Source organism: Salmo salar, chromosome ssa12 (assembly GCF_905237065.1).
Source record: "Salmo salar chromosome ssa12, Ssal_v3.1, whole genome shotgun sequence".
Taxonomy (NCBI): Eukaryota; Metazoa; Chordata; class Actinopteri; order Salmoniformes; family Salmonidae; genus Salmo; species Salmo salar.
In genome coordinates, this window is record NC_059453.1 from 63,519,604 (window position 1) to 63,543,216 (window position 23,613).

Below are 23,613 nucleotides of genomic sequence, written 5' to 3' on the forward strand. Positions count from 1 at the left end.
TCCCCCCATATATTAGGGATCAGTGGAGCGAGGTTGGCCACCTATGGTATTGACTTATTTTTTTGTTCACCTGAAATTATGGGTTTGGTAATAATAGTCTACTTGTTACTAAAACGTCTAACCTTAGAAATGAGTTAGCTTACTTGTATTCTGAAATGATATGAAATAGTGTTGATTCTTTGAAGTTACAGTAAGTGTTTAAATTTGTTTTAATTGTGAATGTAACTATTATTCAAGATGAACTAGTGTTGATGTTGATTAAACACAGATCACAATCCTGCAATAAAGAGGGGAAGGGAATCTGTCTCTAATTTGTCTGTTTCTGTGTTGCATTCATAAATTAACATTACCTTTCTGTTCAGTCATAAGCTCTCCAATTGGGTTTATTTGATTGTCACAATTTTTTCAGGACATCAGCCATGTGAATCCATTTTGCAGCTGATAATGGTATGCAACGCCAATGCAGCCATAGGCCTACAGCAGTGGTTCCTAACTCCAGTCCTTGAGTACCCCCAACAGCACACATTTCTGTTATCGCCCCGGACAAACACACCTGATTCAACTCTGAGGGCCTGCTGATTAGTTGATAAGTTGAATCAGGTGTGTTTGTCCGGGGCGATAACAAAAATGTGTGCTGTTGGGGGTACTCAAGGACTGGAGTTAGGAACCACTGGCCTACAGTATGATGGCATTAGCCTTATGGGCATTTGCAATGCAGCCCTTGACATTGTGCATCTGAAACAGAAAATAGCTTAACTCACACATTGTTTACATATTGTTCAGCTATATGTTCTCAATTTAAAAACGATACCTGTAGACAATGTATATGAGACTAATCATTATACTGGATTTTGTACATGCCTTGTGCTGACATTAAATTGTTCAGTGCAAATCCAACCCTTTTAATCTAGGTGGTGAAATATATGAAAGCAGGAGATAATGGGATCCTTAGCTTAAAACATACAACTACTGCCACCAAGTTCAATGCCAGATACTTTTCTCCTAGGTCTGAATGGCACTTGGAGGTGCTACTGTGATAATGAAGATGGTTTGCCTAAGACTACCACAACAATTATAGTCTATGCTAAATGTGTTCAAATTGTAAAAGAAAGAAAAATGTTGGGCTATATGAAATACTTTTTATTAAATGGGGCAAGGCAAAGCATAGATGAAAAAATATTTTTAATTTAACCCATACAACAATATAGCCTATTATGACAGTACAGTATGTTTACAGTATCATAAACAGTAGTCTTTTACACATTCCAAATTATATTTTATATATTCATATGGTTTAAGGGGGCACTTTTGTCATGGCGACAAGGTGAAGGTGCTTTCTACTCAAATGGCACAACAGAATCATTCAGATAGTCCAAAGCACAGCATATGACACCTATCTTGTATAACTGAGGTATGTCTCCTTTCATATCTGGAAAAGGAGGAAGTAGGAGTAGAAACTGATGCTGCTGCTGCATTACTCATCTTCACAGTGGGAATCCTGTCTACATGGGTGTCTTGATAGAGGTCTGCTGGTGAACCTACAGTAGTACAAAATCAAATGAAAAGCACCCCAGATGTTAGAATATCACTTCTTCAGGTCACCTATAGCATGAGGGCACTTAAGTGTTTGTTATGTTTAATTCATTCAGGTGTTTTAGTGTCATATAAAGATTATATATATTGTTGGACTGGAACAACCAATAGTCAACACAGCAGGTTGTCCTATACCATTGAGGCCTTTGTCCTATGTCCATAAATGTTCCCTCCTCTTATGAATAAAGTTCTTAACAAATTATCATTGGGTAATTATATGAACATGACAAGCACTGGAGTTTTTTATGCAATAATATCGTCCAGGCTATATGGACGCCATATCGTACAATTTGCGTCTCCCCTTTTCATGGTCATGGCTAGAAGGGATCCAGCTTTGTAAAATGAATGTAATATTTGACATTTCATAGCAGATTAGGATAATTAATTTAAGGTTATGTAAAGGTTTAGGGTTAGCTAAAATGCATTTTTGTAAACTTTTAACATGAATTTGATAAAAGCTGGATCCCTTTTAATCAGGACCCCTTTTCGGCCTACATTACATGGTTGCATTCAAGACAAATTCGTTTTTTATTGGTCTGTTGAGTAGGCCTAGGCTACCATCCTATTAGAAGATATTCTGCTAATGTCTCCAGTCATATAAAGTGTAGTAAAATTGCATGAAATGTGTATCAAATGCCACATTTTTCCGATGCAAAGGAAAGTAACGTTAAGCATATGCCACAATGCGCTTATTAATAGCTTACATTATCACTATCCAATCTACTCATCACATTAGGAATAGTAGGCTTACATTAGTCTGCAAATGTAATGACAGAGCCATGCAATCCTTTGTTATAAAGGTGCATTTTTATGGTGAAAAAATTGCTTCCCCAAAACTTGAAACTCACGCGACACATGCTAATAGCTAGACTACAAACTATCTAGCTAGCTAATTTTGGCTAACTTACTGTAGCGTTGTTGTTAACACCTAGTTAGCATAACAGCTAAAATAAACTCAAAATCGATCAGTCTTGACTTACCAGTGATGAAATGATCGTAGCAGACCCTGTACTGACAGCTGTCTGTGTTCAGGTCTTGACGGGCAAAAAGGTTTATTCGCTTTTCTGACAGCTCGAGTCTTATCTCATTGGTATCACCAATTGTGTTTCATGATTGCGTGGGAATCTGTAAACAAATGTCTTCCTGTTGTCTTTCCTGCCTTGTTGAGAGCAGCCAAATACTCCACCGAAAATGACAGTGGTAACCAGTTTTAGGCACTGTTATCATGCAGTTTGGGGTAGCATAGGAAATATAGCTGTGAGAATCAATGCACAGGGTTCACTGGATGACAGTAGTGATGTGAAGTTTGTCTCTTTTTACTGACTCTGATCTTTTCAATTCGTTCAGTTAAAAGAACAAATAATTTGACTCATTTCGTTCATTTGAGTCCGTAATGCCTCGAGCTCGTAGGACCCCTACCGGCGAACGATGAACTGAAAACATGTTCACATATAGTTCACCATAGGGGGCTTAATGGAGCTGTCATTTGTGACTGAGACTTGCAAAAGTGTGCTTTTTAAAATATGTAGGCTACATTTGTTGAATGCTCGGAATACAAATAAGATTAGTTCTTGATACATTTGAAACAAGGTTTAGTTGTGGCTGCAACCGGACTAGATTGTGATCGACTCTTGACGGAATGCATTGCTTGACTGCCATGAGGGTGATAAGCACAATATAATTTGTGAACTGCAGCCCCCCCAAACATTTAGTTCTCGAGTTCGTTGAGCAGAGGGTGTGTATGTTTTAGTTTTACAAAGCTGTGTGTATCATAACATTTAATAATCAACATTTAATAATCAATTAATTGCAGTCATTCTTAAACCATGAAATCAATTATCAGTTCTGAACATGTATTTAAACATACACGTCTCTGGAGCCGCTGAGTCGGAGGAGCATGTATCAATCCTGCTTTAGGACTCATTGCATTGCGCCCAGCAGGTCAAACGAACGACTAAAACAAACGAGTCACTCCAAAAAACTAATCATGACTTGAGTTAGTAAAAATATGATGAATCATTTGCGAACTGCACATCACTAGATGACATAAGGGACACAAGATCAGTTGGATAAAAATATAAGCATAATTTATAATTTGTATTGCAGTAATTATTTTATTCTGGGACTTCATTTGTGTAAATTTGTGTAAAATCTAAGTTGGTACACTCCACATGTCACGCCCTGACCTTAGAGAGCCTGTTGTATTCTCTATTTTGTTAGGTCAGGGTGTGACTTGGGTGGGCATATCTATGTGTCTATTTCTTTGTTGGCCTAGTAAGGTTCCCAATCAGAGGCAGCTGTTTATTGTTGTCTCTGATTGGGGATCATACTTAGGCAGCCCTTTTTCCCACCTGTGATTGTGGGATCTTGTTTTTGTGTAGCTGCCTGTGAGCAGCCCAGAACGGCACGCTTCGTTTTCTTCTGTATTGTTTTTGGTGAGTTTCATATTTATTAAACATGTGGAACTCTAAGTACGCTGCACCTTGGTCTCCTTCTTACGACGAGCGTGACACCACATTACAATACTTCAATATACTCTCACAGCTGTAATACGCTGACTGCGCGGGAGGCAGGACTTCCGGTATCTATTTTTCCCGAATAAAATATACACTTTTCACTACATTCAGGTGACATAATAGGGCAACAATATTTGATCATAGATATACTAGTCACAATATCATAAATTGTTAATCTGCATAATTTAAATCTAACATTGATTTGCAAAGTCCAATTGATCAATAGATATTGCACTAGTATCCTATGGTGCCATTTGTGCCAATGATATCTATAAATCAAATAAATTGTTGTTTGTCACATGTGCTTAATACAACAAGTGTAGACTTTATCATGAAATGCTTACTTACGAGCTCTTTCCCAACAATGCAGAGTTAAAAAGTAAGAAAAATGGTCTAAATAAAAAGGAAATAGTGACAAAATAACCTAACTATAATGAGGCTATATACAGAGTCAATGTGCAGTGGTACGAGGTAGTTGAGGTAATATCTTCATGAAGGTAGGGGTAAAAGTGACTAGGCAATCAGGCAAATAAAATAAACAGATTATCATCAGTGTATGTAAAGAGTGTGAAAGTGTGTCAATGTGTGAGTGTTTGTGGGGCGTACATGCGCTTAATATGCGCTAGTGTGTATGTGAACATATGTAGTATGTGTTTTTGTACGTGCGTGCGCAGGGAGGGGTGTAGAGTCCAGTAAGTGTGCATAGAGCCAGTGCTAGAGAGTCAGTGCAAATAAAAAGGGGGTCAATGAAAATAGTCCGGGTAGCCATTTGATTAACTGTTCAGCAGTCTAATAGCTTGGGGGTAGAAGCTGCTCAGGGGCCTTTTGGTCTCAAACTCGGGGCTCTGGTACCGCTTGCCGTGCGGGCGCAGACAGAACAGTCTATGACTTGGGTGGCTGGAGTCTTTGACAATTTTTAGGGCCTTCCTCTGACACCGCCTGGTATAGAGAGAGTTTGCAAGCCCTGCCACATCCGACCAGCGTCAGAACCGGTGTAGTAAGATTGGATCTTACTTCTGTATTGACGCTTTGCCTGTTTGATGGTTTGTCGGAGGGCATAGTGGAATTTCTTATAAGCATCCGGATTAGAGTCCTGCTCCTTGAAAGCAGCAACTCTAGCCTTTAGCTCAGTGCGCATGTTGCCTGTAATCCATGGCTTCTGGTTGGGATATGCATGTACGGTCACTGTGGGGGGCGACGTTGTCAATGTACTTATTAATGAAGCTGGTAAACTCAATGCCATAGGATGAATCCCGGAACATATTCCGGTCTGTGCTAGCAAAACAGTCCTGTAGCTTAGCATCCGCTTCATCGGACCACTTCTGTATTGAGCTCGTCACTGTTGAGCGCGTCACTGGTGCTTCCTGTTTGAGTTTTTGCTTGTACGCAGGAATAAGGAGGATAGAGTTATGGTCAGATTTGCCAAATGTAGGGCGAGGGAGAGTTTTGTGTGTGTTTCTATTTGTGGATTAAAGGTAATCTAGAGTTTTTTTTCCGCCTGTAGTTGAACAGGTGACATGCTGGTAAAAATGATGTATGACGGATTTCAGTTTTTCTCTGATTAAAATCACGGGCCACTACGAGCGCCACCTGTGGGTGAGCATTTTCTTGTTTGTTTATGGCCCTATGTTGAGTGCAGTCTTAGTGCCAGCAGCAGTAAATAGTATGTTCTACAGCGTATCATGAGGTATTCTAACTCAGGTGAGCAGAACCTTAAGACTTCCTTAAAATTAGAGATTGCGCACCAGTTGTTAACAAAGAGACACACACCCCGATGCTGCCATTCTGTCCTGCCGATGTATAGAAAAAACAGCTAGATTTATATTTCCATATCCTTGTTCAGCCACTTCTCGGAGAAACATTGGATATTAAAGTTCTTCAGATAACGTTGATAGGATAGTCTTGAACAGAGCTCGTCCAGTTTATTCTCCAGTGATTGCACGTTCACCAATAGTGCGTGGGTAGAGGCGGTTTATTCACTTGCCGACGTAGTCTCATCAGGTATCCCACACGCCGGCCTGTATAATACAGGCTCTTCCTTTTTCGATTGTCGGGGATATGGGCCTGGTCCAGGATGAGCAGTATGTCTTTCGTCGCTGACTCATTGAAGTAGAAATCCTCATCCAAATTGAGGTTAATGATCAGTGTTCTGATGTCCAGAAGCTCTTTAGGAAACAACGATGCCGGAAACATTATGTACAAAAAAAGTTAAGATCAGCACAAAAAACACAAAAATACAATTGGTCAGGATCCCGTAAAACAGCTGCTATTCCCTCCAGCGCCATTCTATATATCCATTCTATAGTGCCACCAACTGGTCTGGTGCAGCCATTAAAGGTTGCAGTAACTTTATATTCACACAGCTTCTAAGGACATATACATAAGGTTTACATACCAAATTTCATGCCAATCAGTTCATCTAGTGGTGTAGCATGGCCGACTTTGAATGCAGCAACTAATCATACTCATATTCATATTCATTAGAGGCTAATTCATTGAGTCTATATACCAAATAAAATAAAATCTGGAGTCAATCTGACTTTTGGTTCAGGAGAAGAAGATTTTTCAAGTATTTGTAGCATTACCATATGTGTTAATGTGCATCTATAGCCACAGTGCGGCCATATTTAATTTGGAGTTAATGGTTAATGTAGAGATGATGATTGCAGATGATTTTGAGCATTAGTGTTACATATATAAGTTCTTAATGGTTTCCTTGTTTTTTGAGATATCAATACCAAATTCTGTGTGGTTCATCTTAGCAATGTCCATGATAGCGATGGAAAATTTCAAGTTGATAGGTCATTGTGGAGTGTATTTACAGTGCTTTAAATGGACACGTAAAATCTGATTTTTGATTTGTCAATAACTCAGCCATCTTTTTACCAATCCCTTAGCTTTTCTCAAACTAAGAAGTTAACACATACCATGGGCCTACATTCATTTGGTGTCATTTGGTCCTATGGTTGAGAAGATTTTGTAGCATATTTGAGCATATATATTAACATATGTTTTCATATGCATCTACTGGTAAAGTAAGGCCATCTTTGAATGGATCAATGCTATCTTCTTGAACTCTTTAGGGACTATTGTGATGAATCCAAAGACCAAATTTGGAGTGAATCTGACTTTTAGTTCAAGAGAAGAAGATTTTTTATAATTATTTTCCTTATTCTTTAAGAAATCAATGCCAAATTTAACATAGTTCATCACGGTATTGTTTCAAGTTGATAGACCATTGTGAAGTGGATTCCGATTGGATTCGAAATGGACACTTAAAATCAGATTTCCTGATTTATCAATACCTAAGCCATCTCTTAACCAATCCCTTTTCTCAAACTATGTTAAAAGATGTACCATGGGCCTACATACCCAATTGAGTGTAATTTGGACTTCTGGTTCATGGGAATACGTTTTTCAAAGGTTTTCCAAAATGTCCAAGATAGCGATAAATCTATCCTGATGGACCTTGTGGGTCCTTGAGGCAAATTTGTTAAGCATGAGGCATTCAAGTCTCTAGGTCAAACAGGGCGATGGAAGTGAGACTGCTTATAACAGCACCACTTTTTGGCCAATCAGTGCCATTCTTTTTGACCAAGTTACTCATGGCCTCTAGTTTCTGTGTGCCAAATTAGGAAAAAAGTTACCAATCTATGCTTGAGGTTTTTTTTGGACCATGTCAACAAATAAATAAATAAAGAATAATTCTGAAAATAAGAATAGCTTTCAGAGCTTCACTGTGAACCCCTAATTACACATAATTTAGCAAGAAAGCATTTTGTATGTTGGTTCAACTATATCCTCAAATGTTGAGTAAACTCACAATCCTATTGCAGCTGGTTGCATTACAATTGTATGTTGAATCAACTTTTTTTATTTACAGTGTGGGATTGGTGCAAGCAGGTTTGCTGCAAAGTAATGTGTTGTCTTTATAGAACCATACAGGTTCCATTTAGAACCGTATGATCATGGTTCTTTATAGAGCCTTCAAAATGGTGTTAACCTTGCCTTAACTCCCTTATCTTACCTCATTTGCACTCAGTGTATATAGACTTTTTTTCTTTTCTTTTTTTCTACTGTATTATTGACTGTATGTTTTGTTTATTCCATGTGTAACTCAGTGTTGTTGTATGTGTCAAATTGCTATGCTTTATCTTGGCCAGGTTGCAGTTGCAAATGAGAACTTGTTCTCAACTAGCCTACCTGGTTAAATAAAGGTGAACATTTAAAAAAAAAAAATATAGCACCAAAAATGGATCTGCTATGGTTACAAGTCATAGAACTCTTATTTGGCACTACGGATGTCGGATCTTGATTTGACCAGTTTTGATCATTTCTAATGGGAAATACGTTTTGATAGGCTACAGTAGGCTATAGTTTAGGTGTGAGATCTAGTGAAAGAAAGAGAACGGCATGTTTTCAGTGAATTTATGTAAATCTCAAGACTTATTTGAAATTCCTGCAGTGCAGGAAAAGTCTCTGCGAAAACAGTGATCAAATTAAGATACTACATCTGAATATAGAACCAAGTGTGTAGTATATTATAACATATCATTCTGATCTCTGATAGAAACCAGAAAATGTCTGCTCAAGATTTGTACCTGAGAGTTCTGATCTGTGTGTGCTATGCTGTGATGCAGAACATGGAGGTTAAAATCACGGAGAACTTATAATTTGTAGAAATTCTGCTTAAATACAGAAATTTGAGAGTGAAATGTGAAATGGATCTTGCTTGCATGGCATTTTGTTTGATGTAGTGCTGATTAAAAATTGATTGGAGTCTCAGTGCTGGTGAAGGTTGTCCTTGCAGGACAAGGTCATAGAGCATTGCCGCACACACGCACACACACAGGGAGGTTTGTATGATGGCATGTTGGTGGGCCTATGCCCAATACCGGATCATGTGCCCAATACTTGATAATGTGCCCAATCATCACTGCAGAGAGCACTCAATGATTCATCCTGCACCACCACTGAAACCATGCCAACATCTGTAACCTAATTTCCCATATAGCTGCTGACACTACGCCAATCTCTGTGACCTCATTTCCTATCTCACCCCTTACACCACGCCAATTCCTCTGACCTGACACGGACAGGCCAGGGACTCTGCTACTGAACTGAGATATCTGAGAGCAAGTGGACACCACATATGCCCTCTAACCTCTCCTCACACTCACACACCAGCCTCATACCTTACCAATCAGTATTCTCCACTTAACAAGGTAGCGATCTATCATGTTACATTAAACTTTAATGTATCCCCTAACCAACCAACCCTGCCACCCCCTGGACATACCCCTGTCCTGCCATGTTAAAACTGCTAAATCAGTAGGAAGAGAGAGACAGAGAAGAAAATGGGGCAAGAAAGAGAGAGACACATTTGGGGGAGAGAAACTGAGATAGCTGCTGTGGTGAGAGAAGGGGAGCAAGCTGGTTGCTTTAAAATAGAGCAGAGTTTTTTATGAATTCCCTTCAAAGGGCAGAGTGTAGTGCGTGTATGTATGCGTGCGTGCGTGTAAGAAAGGGCCTGATTAAACCAGCAAAGAAGTGCTCTGAGGGATCTGTACCACACTTCCATCCTCACAGCATGGACAGAGCAGGTAGAGACAGTGAGAGTAAGAAAGAGACAGAGAGAGAGGGAGAGAGAGAGTGAGAGAGAGAGAGAGAGAGAGAGAGAGAGAGAGAGAGAGATGTGGAGCAGAGGTAGAGAGCCAAGTATGAGAGAGAAATAATTAGATGTGAGAAACATGACAATCACATGTTGACACACTCCTGTGGTACCCTACACACTAAACACTGTCTACTTGACTGTTTCTCACCAGATTGCCCACTGACAGTGTCTCATCAAAGCGAGGAGTCATGGGGTAGTGCTCCATGGCCATGAAGAGGGTGTTGAGGACGATACAGATGGTGACGGCCAGATCTACAAAAGGGTCCATGACGATCAGGTTGAGCACATACTTGATCTTCAGCCAGAAGGGAAAGCAGTCCCACACACAGAAGAGGTTGGCAAACTTATACCACCATGATGGACATGCCCTTTGAGAATCTTCTAGCTCTGTATGGGGAAAGGGGAGGGAATTTAAAAAAACAGAAGGGGGCAGGGGAGAAAGGGGTAAACCAAGAGAAGGAGAGGGAGACAAAGTGAAAGAGAGAGAGAAAATGGTAAAGTGTGAATAAGAGGAAAAGAGAGAGTAGGAGTGGGAGTGGGAGACAGGAAAAGAGGGAGAGTGTGGAAAAGAGAGAGAGAGAGGGTGAAAGAGAGGGAGAGGGAGGAAAAGAGTCACAAAAATAGACCCATTGCTATAAGGCTGGTTGTCTGGTGGTCAGGTCAGTATATTGCAAAAAGGCAGGGCTAAATGGGGAGGGGTTGAAAGGTGAGAGGTTGGATGTGAGGACAGAGGCATCCGTACCATCCACCAGTATGTGTGAGTGAGTGTGAGTTCTGTAACCTCCACCAGTGGGTGTGTGTGTGACAATGTGTGTAGAGGCAACTGTACCCTCCACCAGTGTGTGTGAGTGTGTATGAGTTCCGTACCCTCCAGCAGAGTATGTGAGTGTGTATGTGTGGCCACGCTCATCACACTGTTGGTCCGGTCCTTGTTGCGGCTGAGCTGGTCCACAGAGACCATCAGGGAGCCCGAGTGTTTCTTCTTCCCCTCCACCTCTGTGGTCTGCGCTCAGGGAGAGGACACACACACAAACACCCGTCAGAAGCCTTACACAAACACTACATCTTGAAACCATTCTAATCACTAACCCTAGCCTTTGTGTCTGACACACGGTATGCTTAAACCAGAGAGAGAGAGAGACCAACACCCAATCCTATCCCACACACCAGACACAAAAACCCTATGCCATACACCAGACACTAAAAATACCACTAAGCCCCATTCCTTACAACATTATCCCACTCTAAGCAAACCGTCCTGTCCCACCCAAAACGTATAACAGTTGTATCCCCTTCCCAAACCTCCATGCAAGAGCAGGCATATAGCTAATAAGAAAAGAGAAGTCAAGACAGCCACTGTACCATGCTACGTTTGGAGAGTAGGTAAAACGCTTGGCTTGGAGAGAAGTAAGGGGATTTCAAACTACCATGCTACACGCAAAAAAAAAGTTATTGAGGGATTCTTTGTCAAGGGGTGAGGGTGATATGTGTAAGCATTTTTCATCTAGGGTTTTTACTGCTCAGGAAGGGTTCTTAACTGCTGTGAAGGCTGTGAAGAACTATCCTGTTCTTTCCCTCTCCACCATGATTTCCTTTATACCATGAATTGATACACTGTTAAAAAGTTCCTGTAATTTGATGGTACAGTGTAAAATAATAGGGAAGACATTAAAACTATGAAATAACACATATGGCATCATGTTGTAAACAAAAAAGTGTTAAACAAATTAAAATATATTTTAGATTCTTCAAAGTAGCCACCCTTTGCTTTGATGACAGCTTTGCAAACTCTTGGCATTCTCTTAAAAAGCTTCAGCTGGAATGCTATTCCAACAATCTTGAAGGACTTCCCAAATATACTGAGCACTTGTTGGCTGCTTTTCCCTTCACTCTGCGGTCCAACTAACCGTGAGAGTAAATTTAATTCCGGTTCATCTGTTCTGTTGAAAAGATTAACCAGAATTACATTTACTCTCACGGGTGTCCAAAAATAGCTATGTGAACACCACGGCCCTACTAAGCCATGCTTCTAGTCTTCTGCTCTGGGTTGTTTGTGACCCAACTGGCGCCACACAGTCGACCACAAGGAGCAGAACGTCTACACCTGGCTGTCCAAGAAACCGAAGCACTCGCAGACATCGTCCCACCCAACAGGCCAGCGCATCAGAATCCGGTGAATCCTCTACCTCAGCGATGTCTTCTTCATCCTCCAGATCCAGAAAAACTTTTTTGGTCCCCCTGCCCCTGCAACGTTCCAAACGCACACATGCCAAAGACAAAGACGCACGAGGAGAGGTACGAGAGAACGGGGGAATGAGGTAAACGAAGATTCCCAAAGCAACAATGCTCCACGAGAGAATGTCGTTTTTAACTACAGCTTTCTAGTGAAGAAATGTGATGTTTTAAACAAAGGATTGTACTGTATACAGTCACAAATCCTATTCATGTTACAATTTAACTATTTAAGTTTTAATGCAATATCAAATTGAAAGGTTTCTTTAGCCCTAGAACTGAAGCTCTACCTAATTACTCCAGCTTCAGACCTAAAAGTACTTTCATTACATTTCTAAATAACCCATCAGTTAGCAAGCACATTTTGTAGATTGGTAGAAAATTACATTGACATCCAACTAAAGAAACAAAGTGAATGTCGACATTTACAACATTTACAACCATTCCAGGAGTCAAAAAAATGCTCTTGATTACTTAATTAATGATAACTCGATTAATATACAGATATCAGATAAGGGAAGTGGGATTGTGATTTGTAATACCAACATGTATGTATATAGAAAACATGAATAGCTTGTTGGATGGTAAAAAAATTTCACAAGAAATGTATTTCCTTGATAAAGGACTACAAAATAAATTGTTGACAGAACAGGAATTTAAATTTACATTTAAACCTTTCTGTCCCAAAACCTACAGTATTGATCCTTTATGGCTTATTTAAGGTTCACAAATCAACCACAGATCCTCGATTAAGACCTATTGTTTCAAGTATTGGCTCCCTAACTGAAACGGTGTCTCGTTATGTGGGCTTCCACATTTATCCACTAGTCAAACAGTTGTAATCCCATTTAAAAGACACCACTGACTTTCTAATGAAATTACCAGTATACCAGTTATTAGTGAAGGAAATTGACTAGTCAGTCTTGATGTCTCATCGCTATACACATATATATTCCGAATGATGGAGGTATGGAGGCCGTCAAATTCTTCCTCTCCAACCGCTTAAGTGATGTGCCTACAAATTATATCATTGAGCTTGCACAACTAGTGCTTACTAAAAACTATTTTCTATTTGACAAGTATTACTACCTAAAGACCTTTGGAACAGCAATGGGAAAGCCATTAGCAAATCTCTTCATGGGGAAATTCGAATTTTATTTTATTTATGAAAATAATCCTTACAAAGATCATGTTATATATTTGACCCGCTATATAGACGATTGCTTTATAATTAAATAAATGTCTTAACTACATTAACACACCGGTCATTAACTCTAGAGTAGAATCAATTTCCTTCACTGTGGAAAAGAACATTAACTCTATATATTTCTTAGATGTACTTGATACAAAGAAGGGGCAATCTCTAAGTATTACAGTTTACAGAAAACCTACAGATTAAAATACTATACAGACAACGGATAGTTATCCCCCTAAAAAGAGGTTTTACCAGTCAGTCAACTTCCTAGACTGCGTCGCATCTGTGACACAGAGGAAAAATATGATAAACAATCCAATTCTCTCATTGAGCGTTTGAGAGGATACCCGATACCTGGCTTGATAAAGCAAAAAAAAAATCAAATTAAAAGCTTAAACAGAATCCAGTTACTTAATAAATCCAAATAAAAACAGAAGAACCAGTTTTCTGTAAAATAAACACTGGCATTTACTATCATCAGACTCCTCTTTAAATTCTGCCTTCCAGAATCAACCTTTATTCACCTATAAACGATCAAGAAATCTATCAAAGATACTGGTTAAATCAGATGTGGTCAGAGAGAGAAAAGAGGCATTCATAAAAGGATGGTTCCCCTGTAGATCATGTATCTCATGTAGCACCATAAGGAAATGTTCTAACTTTGTATGCCCTAAGACTTCTAAGAACGATGAGTTAAAGTAATGTATAACTTGCTCTACTAAATAAGTTATTTATATGTTACAGTGTTCTTGCAAGAAGATTGATATTTGAAAAACATCCCGCGCTTGGAAAGTACGCCTTGTAGCACATAAATCCACTATCAGACGTCAAGATATCACCTTGCCAGTTGCAAGACACAAAATCATTTGATTAATGAATTGCGTTGCATCGGGATCTAAAAAGTGTATCCACCATGCAGAGGTGATTATGACAGCAAATTACTCCAATGGGAAGCCATGTGGATATTTCAATTAAATTCTGTAGATCTACCAGTGGAGGCTGCTGAAGGGAGAACAGCTCATAGTAATGGCTGGAATGGAACAAATGGAATGACATCAAGCACATGGAAACCATGTTTGATACCATTCCATTCATTCAGCTCCATCCATTACCACGAGCCAGTCCTCCCCAACTAAGGTATCACCAATCTCCTGTGATCTCCACATAGTTTAAAAGAAGAACTAGATTGCTATAGGCCAAATTTAGACTGTTATACAAGAACACTGCCCATATCAGATTTTGCATATCGTTTATAAGTTAGCCCCACATATTTATGAACGGCTGTGCCTGATGTCCTTCATGGTAAGCTATCTCATGAATTGATATGATTCATCCAAGTGAGCAGACACCTAGGCAATTGATTCATGAATGGTTCACACCTGATGCCATCAATTGCCCTTTGTGCCCACTCCCATACCCTATATTCTGGCAGACCAGAGAAGCCACATCAAATGAGTGGCAACCCTGATTAGAAGCAACTGCTGCTCATTGGTTGTTCCCTACAAATGCTGTTTAGAATTCTTTAAAAAATTCTAGGACAGACAGGTGTAGACGTTCTGCTACTTGGAGTTGACTGTGTGGCGCTTGAACGTCCCCATCTAGAAGGCTGCAAAGCCGAAACGTCTGTGTATGCTATGTAGTGAAAATGCTACATCTTTTTGAGTGCGGAACCATCACACCTTCTGTTTGTCTGAATTTGCGGGTTTTATGCACCAGCCAAGCTTCTGGGAGATGTTGTGGTAATGCTTGTTGTGGATGGGGCACGGCATCCTAGGGAGAGCTATCTATTTGTTAGATAGGTGCTTAGATAGACTTGTATTCAGGAGGATTTTAAACTGACTTATAGGCTAATAGACAGGTTACTCTGGTATAACGGAGGCAAGGAATCTGTTGTTTTTCATTGGTGGAAGCCACTCAGAGCAGCTGAAGCGAGGGGGGCAGGGAGAAATAAAGACTAAACATTGGAGTGGTGTAATAAGGCTGTGGGTGCTGAGCAATTCATGAGAAGGTAGGACAGAGAAGGGAAAGAGCGAGTAAGACAGAGAGCGAGAGAGGAGGGGAGAGGAAGAAAGAGAGAGAGAGATAGAGAGAGAGAGAGAGAGAGAGAGTGAGAGAGGGAGAGGGAGAGGAAACCGGACCGAAATGAAAGGCGAGGAGAAGGAAAAAGAGGAGAAAGAAGCTGGAGAGACCAGGGCAGGAGCAACCTCCATCATGCCTATAAACTGTTTATGGACATCCTTACACTGTCGTCAGTGGCTGCCTTATCTATTTTCACCTCAGGCAGAAGGCTCCCGCCAGGCTGGTGAGCGATGAGTGACACTACGCCATTGCAGTCCACCGTGCTGTTCCTCTTCCCTCCAATGTGGGGCGCTAGTGGGTTGATGAGGCGCGACGAGCCCTGGCTGTAGCCGCTGTAGCTGCTGCGGCGGTAGGGGATGAACAGGGAGCCCCGGCGGTCCTCACTCTCCTCCACCGTGCTGTGCTCGTCGTCGGCAAACTCGTTCTCCGAGCCCACGTCCTTGGGAGGGCGGCCCTTGTTGAAGCTGAAGATGCTGCTGCGGCTGTTGTGGCGCGACATGAAGGGCGAGCCCGGGATGGAGAGGAGAGACTGGAGGAGGGAGAGGGAGAAGGGGGATGGAGAGAGAGAGAAGAGAAATAGAGGGAAATATAGATAGATAGGTGGAGGCGAACGAGAGTGGGTGAGACAGAGTGAGAAGTAAAGGGAGAAAGAGGTGAGGGGATGAGAAAGAAGAAGAGACAGATAGAGAAACAAAGAACGAAAGAGAGAGAGAGAGAGAGAGAGGGGGGGTTGGTGTGAGATGGTAAGAAAGAGAGAGGGAGAGAGAGAAAGAAAGAATGAAAAAAAGAAAGTAAAATGAAGATCAAATGGAGCTCCTGACTGGCGCAGTGGTCTAAGGCACTGCATCTCAGTGCTGGAAGCTTCACTACAGACCCTGGTTCAATTCCAGTCTGTATCACAACCAGCCATGATTGGGAGTATCATAGGGCGGCGCACAATTGGGCCAGCGTTGTCCGGGTTAGGGTTTGGCTGGGGTAGGTTGTCATTGTAAATAAGAATTTGTTCTTAACTGCCTAGTTAAATAAAGGTAAAATAACGAGGCTATATACAGGGGGTATAAATGCCAACAGATCATTTGTTTGTTCGACATGGTGGGATCTTTTTGTGTCTGTAAAATGTATTATGCGCGCAATTACGATGGAAACCCCTTTATGAACAAATGTTGATATAACAACCATCATATCGAAGTAAACTTGGAGTTACGCGATGACATGGTGTGTGGTCCTCCCACTACGACTCGGGAAACCTTGCAGTTTATTAGGCTACAGATGAAAATAAGTTATGATGTGCATGTACAAATTACCTCGACTGTACCCCGCATGCTGACTCGGTACCGGTACCCCCTGTATATAGCCTCGTTATTGTTATTTTATTGTGTTACTTTTTATAATTTTTTACTTTAGTTTATTTGGTAAATATTTTCTGAACTGCGCTGTTGGTTAAGGGCTTGTAAGTAAGCATTTCACGGTAAGGTCTACACTTGTTGTATCCGGCGCATGTCACAAATAAAGTTTGATTTGATTTGACTATCTGTGAGCTGTTGGCTAGAGCGCACTTGCCAAGAACAGAGTAGGCACATTTGTTATTTAACGCAACAATTTTTGTTACAAAGCTATCAGTAGAGTTGAAAATGCGATGGAAACATATTGAACTTTAGATTTTTATTCGGTACATGAAAACTTAAGCGAAAAAGGACATTTTGTGTGGTGGAAACACACCACTGATGGGAAAAAGTGCATATTTTCTTTATGCATATTTTAGAATATTCGCAAATCTGTCGCCAATTGGATGGAAACCTAGCTACAGAGACAGAAAAGAGATAATGGTTAATTCAAACATGGAAAGACACAGCAACTAAAGACTAGAAGATGGTCACTTTAGAAATCAGGCACGCAAATATGTGCAAAGGTCCATTTTGCTTAGTAAACAGTTCTGACTGTGCTTCTCAGAGTAATGACAAAACACAGCTAGATTACTGCTATCAGCAGGGCAGTGAATGATCAATGAAAAGGCCTTATAAATAATGTAGAGTGGTCCTGTGAAAGCAAAACAGACCAAGACTAGTGTAATGTACAGTCACTGCTGCTACACTAAAACTGCTCTCCTCTGCACTAGTGTTGAACAGAAGATGTGTCAGCACAATGCGACGTCACTGACTATCACCAGGAAGGAGAGAAAGAAGAAAGGAGAAAATAAAAAATGGCAGCGAGGGAGAGGTGTGAGGCCTTAGTAATTCTGTCACTCAGTAGCAACCTCTGTTACATTAACATGAAACATTGCATTGGTATGACATCATTGTAGTCGGGTGGCTAAGCTGAGAAATTTGACTTAATCATTCACTTTGTGATAAAAGCATCAAATTTGATACAGACGTATATACAGTGCATTCAGAAAGTATTCAGACCCCTTGACTTTTTCCACATTTTGTTACGTCACAGCCTTATTCTAAAATGGATTACAATTTTTTTCTCATCGATCTACACACAATACCCAATAGTATTCAGACCCATTACTCAGTACTTTGTTGAAGCACCTTTGCAGCGATTACAGCATTGAGTCTTCTTGGGTATGATGCTACAAGCCTGGCACTACTGTATTTGTAGTGCCAGGTTTGTAGCATAGTGCCAGGCTTGTTTCTCCCATTCTTCTCTGCAGATCGTCTCAAGCTCTTTCAGGTTGGATGGGGAGTGTTGCTGCACAACTATTTTCAGGTCACTCCAGAGATGTTCGATCGGGTTCAAGTCCGGGCTCTGGCTGGGCCACTCAAGGACATTCAGAGACTTGTCCCGAAGCCACTTCTGTGTTGTTGTGGCTGTGTGCTGAGGGTCGTTGTCCTGTTGGAAGGTGAACCTTCACACCAGTCTGAGGTCCTGAGCGGCTGGAGCAGGTTTTCATCAACTTTGCTCCGTTCATCTTTCCCTCGATCCTGACTAGTCCCCCAGTCCCTGCCGGTGAAAAACATCCGCACAGCATGATGCTGCCACCATCATGCTTCACCGTAGGGATGATGCCAGGTTTCCTCCAGATGTAACGCTTGGCATTCAGGCCAAATAGTTCAATCTTGGTTTCATCAGACCAGAGAATCTTGTTTCTCATAGCCTGACTCCTTTAGGTGCCTTTTGCCAAGTTCCAAGTGGGATGTCATGTGCCTTTTACTGTGGAGTGGCTTCCGTCTGGCCACTCTACCATAAAGGCCTGATTGGTGGAGTGCTGCAGAGATGGTTGTCCTTCTGGAAGGTTCTCCCATCTTCACAGAGGAACTCTGGAGCTCTGTCAGAGTGGCCGCCCTGACCAAGGCCCTTCTCCCCCAATTGCTCAGTTTGGCCGGGCGGCCAGCTCTAGGAAGAGTCTCGGTGGTTCCAAACGTCTTCCATTTAAGAATCATGGAGGCCACTGTGTTCTTGGGGACCTTCAATGATGCAGAATGTTTTGTACTCTTCCCCAGATCTGTGCCTCTACACAATCCTGTCTCGGAACTCTACGGACAATTCCTTTGACCTCATGGCTTGGTTTTTGCTCTGACCTGCACTGTCAACTGTGGGACCTTATATAGACAGGTGTGTGCCTTTCCAAATCATGTCCAATCAATTTAATTTACCACAGGTGGACTCCAATCAAGTTGTAGAAACATCTCAAGGATGATCAATGGAAACAGTTTCGATTTCGAGTCTCATAGCAAATAGTCTGAATACTTATGTAAATAATGTATTTCCGTTTGTTGTTTTATAGATTTGAAAAAGATTCTAAAAAAACAGTTTTTGCTTTATCATTATGGGGTATTGTGTGTAGATTGATGAGGAAAACAATTCATTTTATCCATTTTAGTATAAGGCTGTAATGTAACAAAATGTGGAAAAAGTCACAGGGTCTGAATACTTTCCGAATGCGCTGTACCTTGAAAAGATTTAGATATGGAGCCACCACAGATTTGGCCCCAGGGGGCTGTGGCAGCCATCTTTGAAAATGACTGCCTAGCAGTACCAATATTTTACAGCTAAGAACTATTTTACGAGAAAGGTTCCAAGTTTGGCCCAGAGATAGATTTATGGACCATACAAAGACTAAGATATGGAGCCAACACAGACCTTTCACCCCAAATAGGCTATATGTTATACTGTATTATAGCTTTTGTAACACGTTTTTGTAACACACAGCTGTTGGTTGATATACGCCATTGGTTGCTATACTTGAATACAGGATGTCAGGTCAGGTCCAAGGCTATGAGATCCCTTTGCTTAGTAGCAAATAGTAAGTTAGCGGCTTAGTTCCAGGGCTTTTGATGTTCTTTTAAAAATATTTGGTCTGTTTCTATGATTGCCTCCACTGACCCAATAAAAATGATCTTTAATTATGATTTTAGACCAAAATAATATTCCGTCTTGGGCCGAGGCTGGTTTTATGTCGCAGGTAGAGCTACCTCATCAATAGAGCATTCTAACTCACCTCCACTAGAAGCAGTCCCAGAAATGTTAACTTTTTCCTACAAATGTGGCCTACATGGCTGCTGTGTTTCTTTCTGTACTCATTGTATTATACTGTGTGTAACTGTTAAACCTTTTGGTTTTCAGGAGATCCAGGCTAAGAAGTCAAAGAAGTATATGCCACGACTTTTTGTAGATTAAAGGTTTGTAAAATAGTTGTAGTCTGCGGCTATATAGTAAGATGGCTGCCACGGCCCCCAGGAGACAAATCTGTGCTTGCTCCATATTGAAATATTTTTAGGGTACCTAAATCTACCTTCGTGCAACATTTGGTGTGTTTATAAAAAAATGTAAGAAAAACTTCAGAACTATAACGTTGTATTACCGACAATGGCCATTTTGTGAGATGGCTGTCCCAGCCCCCGGGGGCCAAATCTGTGGTGTTTCCATATCTAAATCTATTCAGGCTCCATAAATCTACCTCTGTGCCATATGTGGAACGTTTCTCTCAAAAAAGTCCTTCTGAGTTGCTTACCAAGAGGACAGTGAATGTTCCTGAGTGGTGTAGTTACAGTTTTGACTTAAATCTGCTTGAAAATCTATGGCAAGACTTGAAAATGGCTGTCTATCAATAACTAACTTTACAGAGTTTGAAGAAATGTTAAAATAACAAGACTCACAGCTGTAATCGTTGTCAAAATTGCTTCTAATATTGACTCAAGGGGTGAATATTTATCTTATTAAGATATAAAAGTGTTTTATTTTACATAAATAAAAATAAAAATATGTAGAAATGTTCTTCCACTTCCGCATTATCGTGTTTTTGTAAGTCGCTCTGGATAAGAGCGTCTGCTTAATGACGTAAATGTAAATGTCAATGTGTAGATCGTTGACACAAAAAGGACAATTAAATCAATTTTAATCCCAATTTGTAACACAGTAAAATGTGAAGAAATCCAAGGGTAGTGAAAACTTATGATAGGCACTGTATGTCTCATTACTCATGAAAGTCTCTGAAAATTACTTCAATTAAGAAAATAGTTTATCTTTATTATCTCATGCTAGTTTTTACCTGGTTCATGATGGACGACTTGCGTCCCAGCCGGTTGCCTGGGAAACGGAAGATGCTCCTCCTGCTGCCATCGTCCGACTCAGACTTAACGTGCTTCTCGTGGTCGACCTTCTCGCCTTTCTCCCCCTTCTCTTTCTTCTCCTCCTCTTTCTGACGTGACTTCTTCTTGCGGTTGCGTCGATCCTTGGCGCTCTTGGAGCTGAGCTTGGACGCATCAGAGGAGCTACGGGATAGGTGACCTCCACCCTCCGTTGCATCGCCCCCCTCCACCGCGTCGCCCTCCGACACCATGCCCGCCGAGGTCGCCATGGCAGCAGCCTGTGGGGTGGGGAGGTGGGGGACAGGTAAGAGAGGGAAAAAGTGAAGGGAGACAGACAGACAGACAGACAGACAGACAGACAGACAGACAGACAGACAGACAGACAGACAGACAGACAGACAGACAGACAGACAGACAGACAGACAGTCAGTCAGTCAGTCAGTCAGTCTAGGGCTGATTTGTTTACTCTGGTTCAAATCACTTTTTTCTGATTTGAATATTTGCTAAATAAATGTTTTAGCATGGAGCATGAGCTACTCACTAGGCTATAGCATATGTCTACTGGTTGACTCACCAATACATTATCAGATGGAGAACATGCTTTTTGGAAGAGAAATACCTGATTTTGGTGCAAGTACAGCTGACTAGCGCTAGCTGGCGTTAGTAACCTTAGCTACAATTTTGTGGATTAAACAAAATTACGAATCTGATAAGAATCTCAGAAGACAGACAGGCACTGACAGACAGACAGACAACACCCACACCCAGTCTGGGACTAACCTGGGCATCCTGAAGGGTGGCAAGACAGAACAGGTAGGAGAGGGGAGAAGTGAAGGGAGTGATGTGTACAGACAGATAGACCCAGCAATCAGACAGACAGAGAGACAAACAGACAGATGGCTCCTCACCCAGTCTAACACCAGGGAGGGACAAACCTGTGCATCCTCCTGCTGGTTCTTGATCTGCTCCAGCATGGCTTTGAACTCTGCCTCTTTCTGCTCTGCCTCCTCTATTGTTGCCTGGTTCTGCTCCTCATAGGCCATGGCAACCACAGCCAGAATCAGATTAACCAGGTAGAAGGATCCAACGAAGATCACCAACACAAAGAAGATCATGTAGGTTTTCCCTGCCGCTCGCAGTGTCTGGGAGGGAGGGAGAGGGGGGAGGAAGGAAAGGGGGAAAGGGAAAACAAAGAGAAGCAACATATACTGTAACAATGGTCATAATGAATAAACATTACCCATTAATTGTTTGAAGTGGCAGTATTTTTCTTCCAGAGCTGAGGTACTTCACTGTGTTTCTCTGTCAATGCATGGTGTCTGTACTATCTTTGGCACTGTTAGCTCTGTTACTGCTTTGACATCCACACCAATAGGTTTCTCTGGTAATGGCTCATAGATGCATAATACACCATCTGTAATCTTCTCCTGGCGGAGTAAGCCACACAATCTTTACATTCAACACATAAAATGTATAGTACATGTGAGTTGCACGCTCGTTCCCTTCATAGTGAACGTGTACTAACAAATTCGTAGCATACTGTACATATTGAAATTCATAACATATCATGCAAATCGGAGGAAGTAACATATCATAAAAAATGGATGATAGACATTCACAAATTAATATATATCATACAAAACGTAACATATCATACTAAAAGGAGGGACACAAATCTAAAGTTAGAAGATAATTGTCAACCCGATTTGAAACATCTTGGTCACAACTTTTATTTCCTAAATGGAGTAGGCTGATGTATTCAATTATGTATTTATGGCTGAATTTTGGAGTACATTTGCACAAAAGATTACGAGAGTCCACCCATAACCTGACCCCTCCGCCAAAATACAACTTTTTTTGCACTCGTGAAATGTAGTCTATACATCCACTTACGAGGGGCAACCTTTCTGTAATGCCAACCAACCATAATTCCATGTCTTTTCCTTTGGCCTGATAGCACACAAGTTGTCCCAATTGATAATGCACCCCCTCGAAGCATGCTACAGTGTGTGATTGTGGCCCACAATTTGGGAAGTTCCTGCCTGTGTGTATTCCTGCATCTACAGGCACCTCCTCGAGTAACCGATTGGTTCCTGCATGAACGTCCCCCCCTTGAGTACACCATCTTCCTGCTTGTGTGACACTTCTGATATTTTGGATTTCCCCCGATTGTCTATGTGATTCCAATGTAGGTCAAAAGGGAAATAAAAGTATTTTGAGTTTTTCGGGGCGAAAGACAGCTAGCTAGCTAGCTACCGGTGTTGCCCCCGCCTGATGTGTAAGAGAGTGCTAGCTAGTACCCAGTGTCCTTCGCTCCCGTCTTCTGAACACCTGCCTTTGACGCCATGAACAGAACTGCGGGAAAGCAGTGCCCGATAGGCGGGGGCTAAGGACACTGTCTACCAGTGTCATAGTTAGCTAGCTACAGTTGTTGCCCCTGCCTCTTCTTCTTCTGTGGGGGTATATCGGTGGTTGGCATCCACCTCCTGTACTGGAGTGCCCCTGCCTCCCGCCTGTGGACCGGGGTCCTAGCTTAAAAATGTACCAATTGAAGTATAAAGAGGGGTTCCTATAAATGCAGGAATGCCCACACGCAGGAACACCCCGAGTTGCAGACCTTCTCCAGCCATGTGCCTGATCATGATCATGAAATTGAAAGCCAGTGTCTATACAATGCATTATGATCATGTATAATCTATATGAATAGGCATCCAGAAAGTTATTTGATGCAAACATTATCACATTGACATTGTCAGTCCTGCTTGCTCACTGGAGGAAGCTTGGCTTTCT

At 41.3% G+C, this 23,613-nt stretch overlaps 1 protein-coding gene across 3 annotated transcripts in view; it reads right to left on the reverse strand.

The window, feature by feature from the left end:
- Positions 1-23,613, reverse strand: part of LOC106565594 (sodium channel protein type 8 subunit alpha) — a 116,670-nt gene that overhangs the window by 45,199 nt on the left and 47,858 nt on the right. For all 3 annotated transcript variants that reach the window (XM_014132898.2, XM_014132896.2, XM_045691638.1), the window contains exons 10-14: positions 21,759-21,965; positions 20,784-21,101; positions 15,486-15,818; positions 10,651-10,786; positions 9,932-10,170 (exon numbers count right to left, since the gene is read on the reverse strand). In XM_014132898.2, the coding sequence (XP_013988373.1) occupies positions 9,932-10,170; positions 10,651-10,786; positions 15,486-15,818; positions 20,784-21,101; positions 21,759-21,965 (1,233 nt within the window). The remainder of the gene's footprint in view (positions 1-9,931; positions 10,171-10,650; positions 10,787-15,485; positions 15,819-20,783; positions 21,102-21,758; positions 21,966-23,613) is intronic.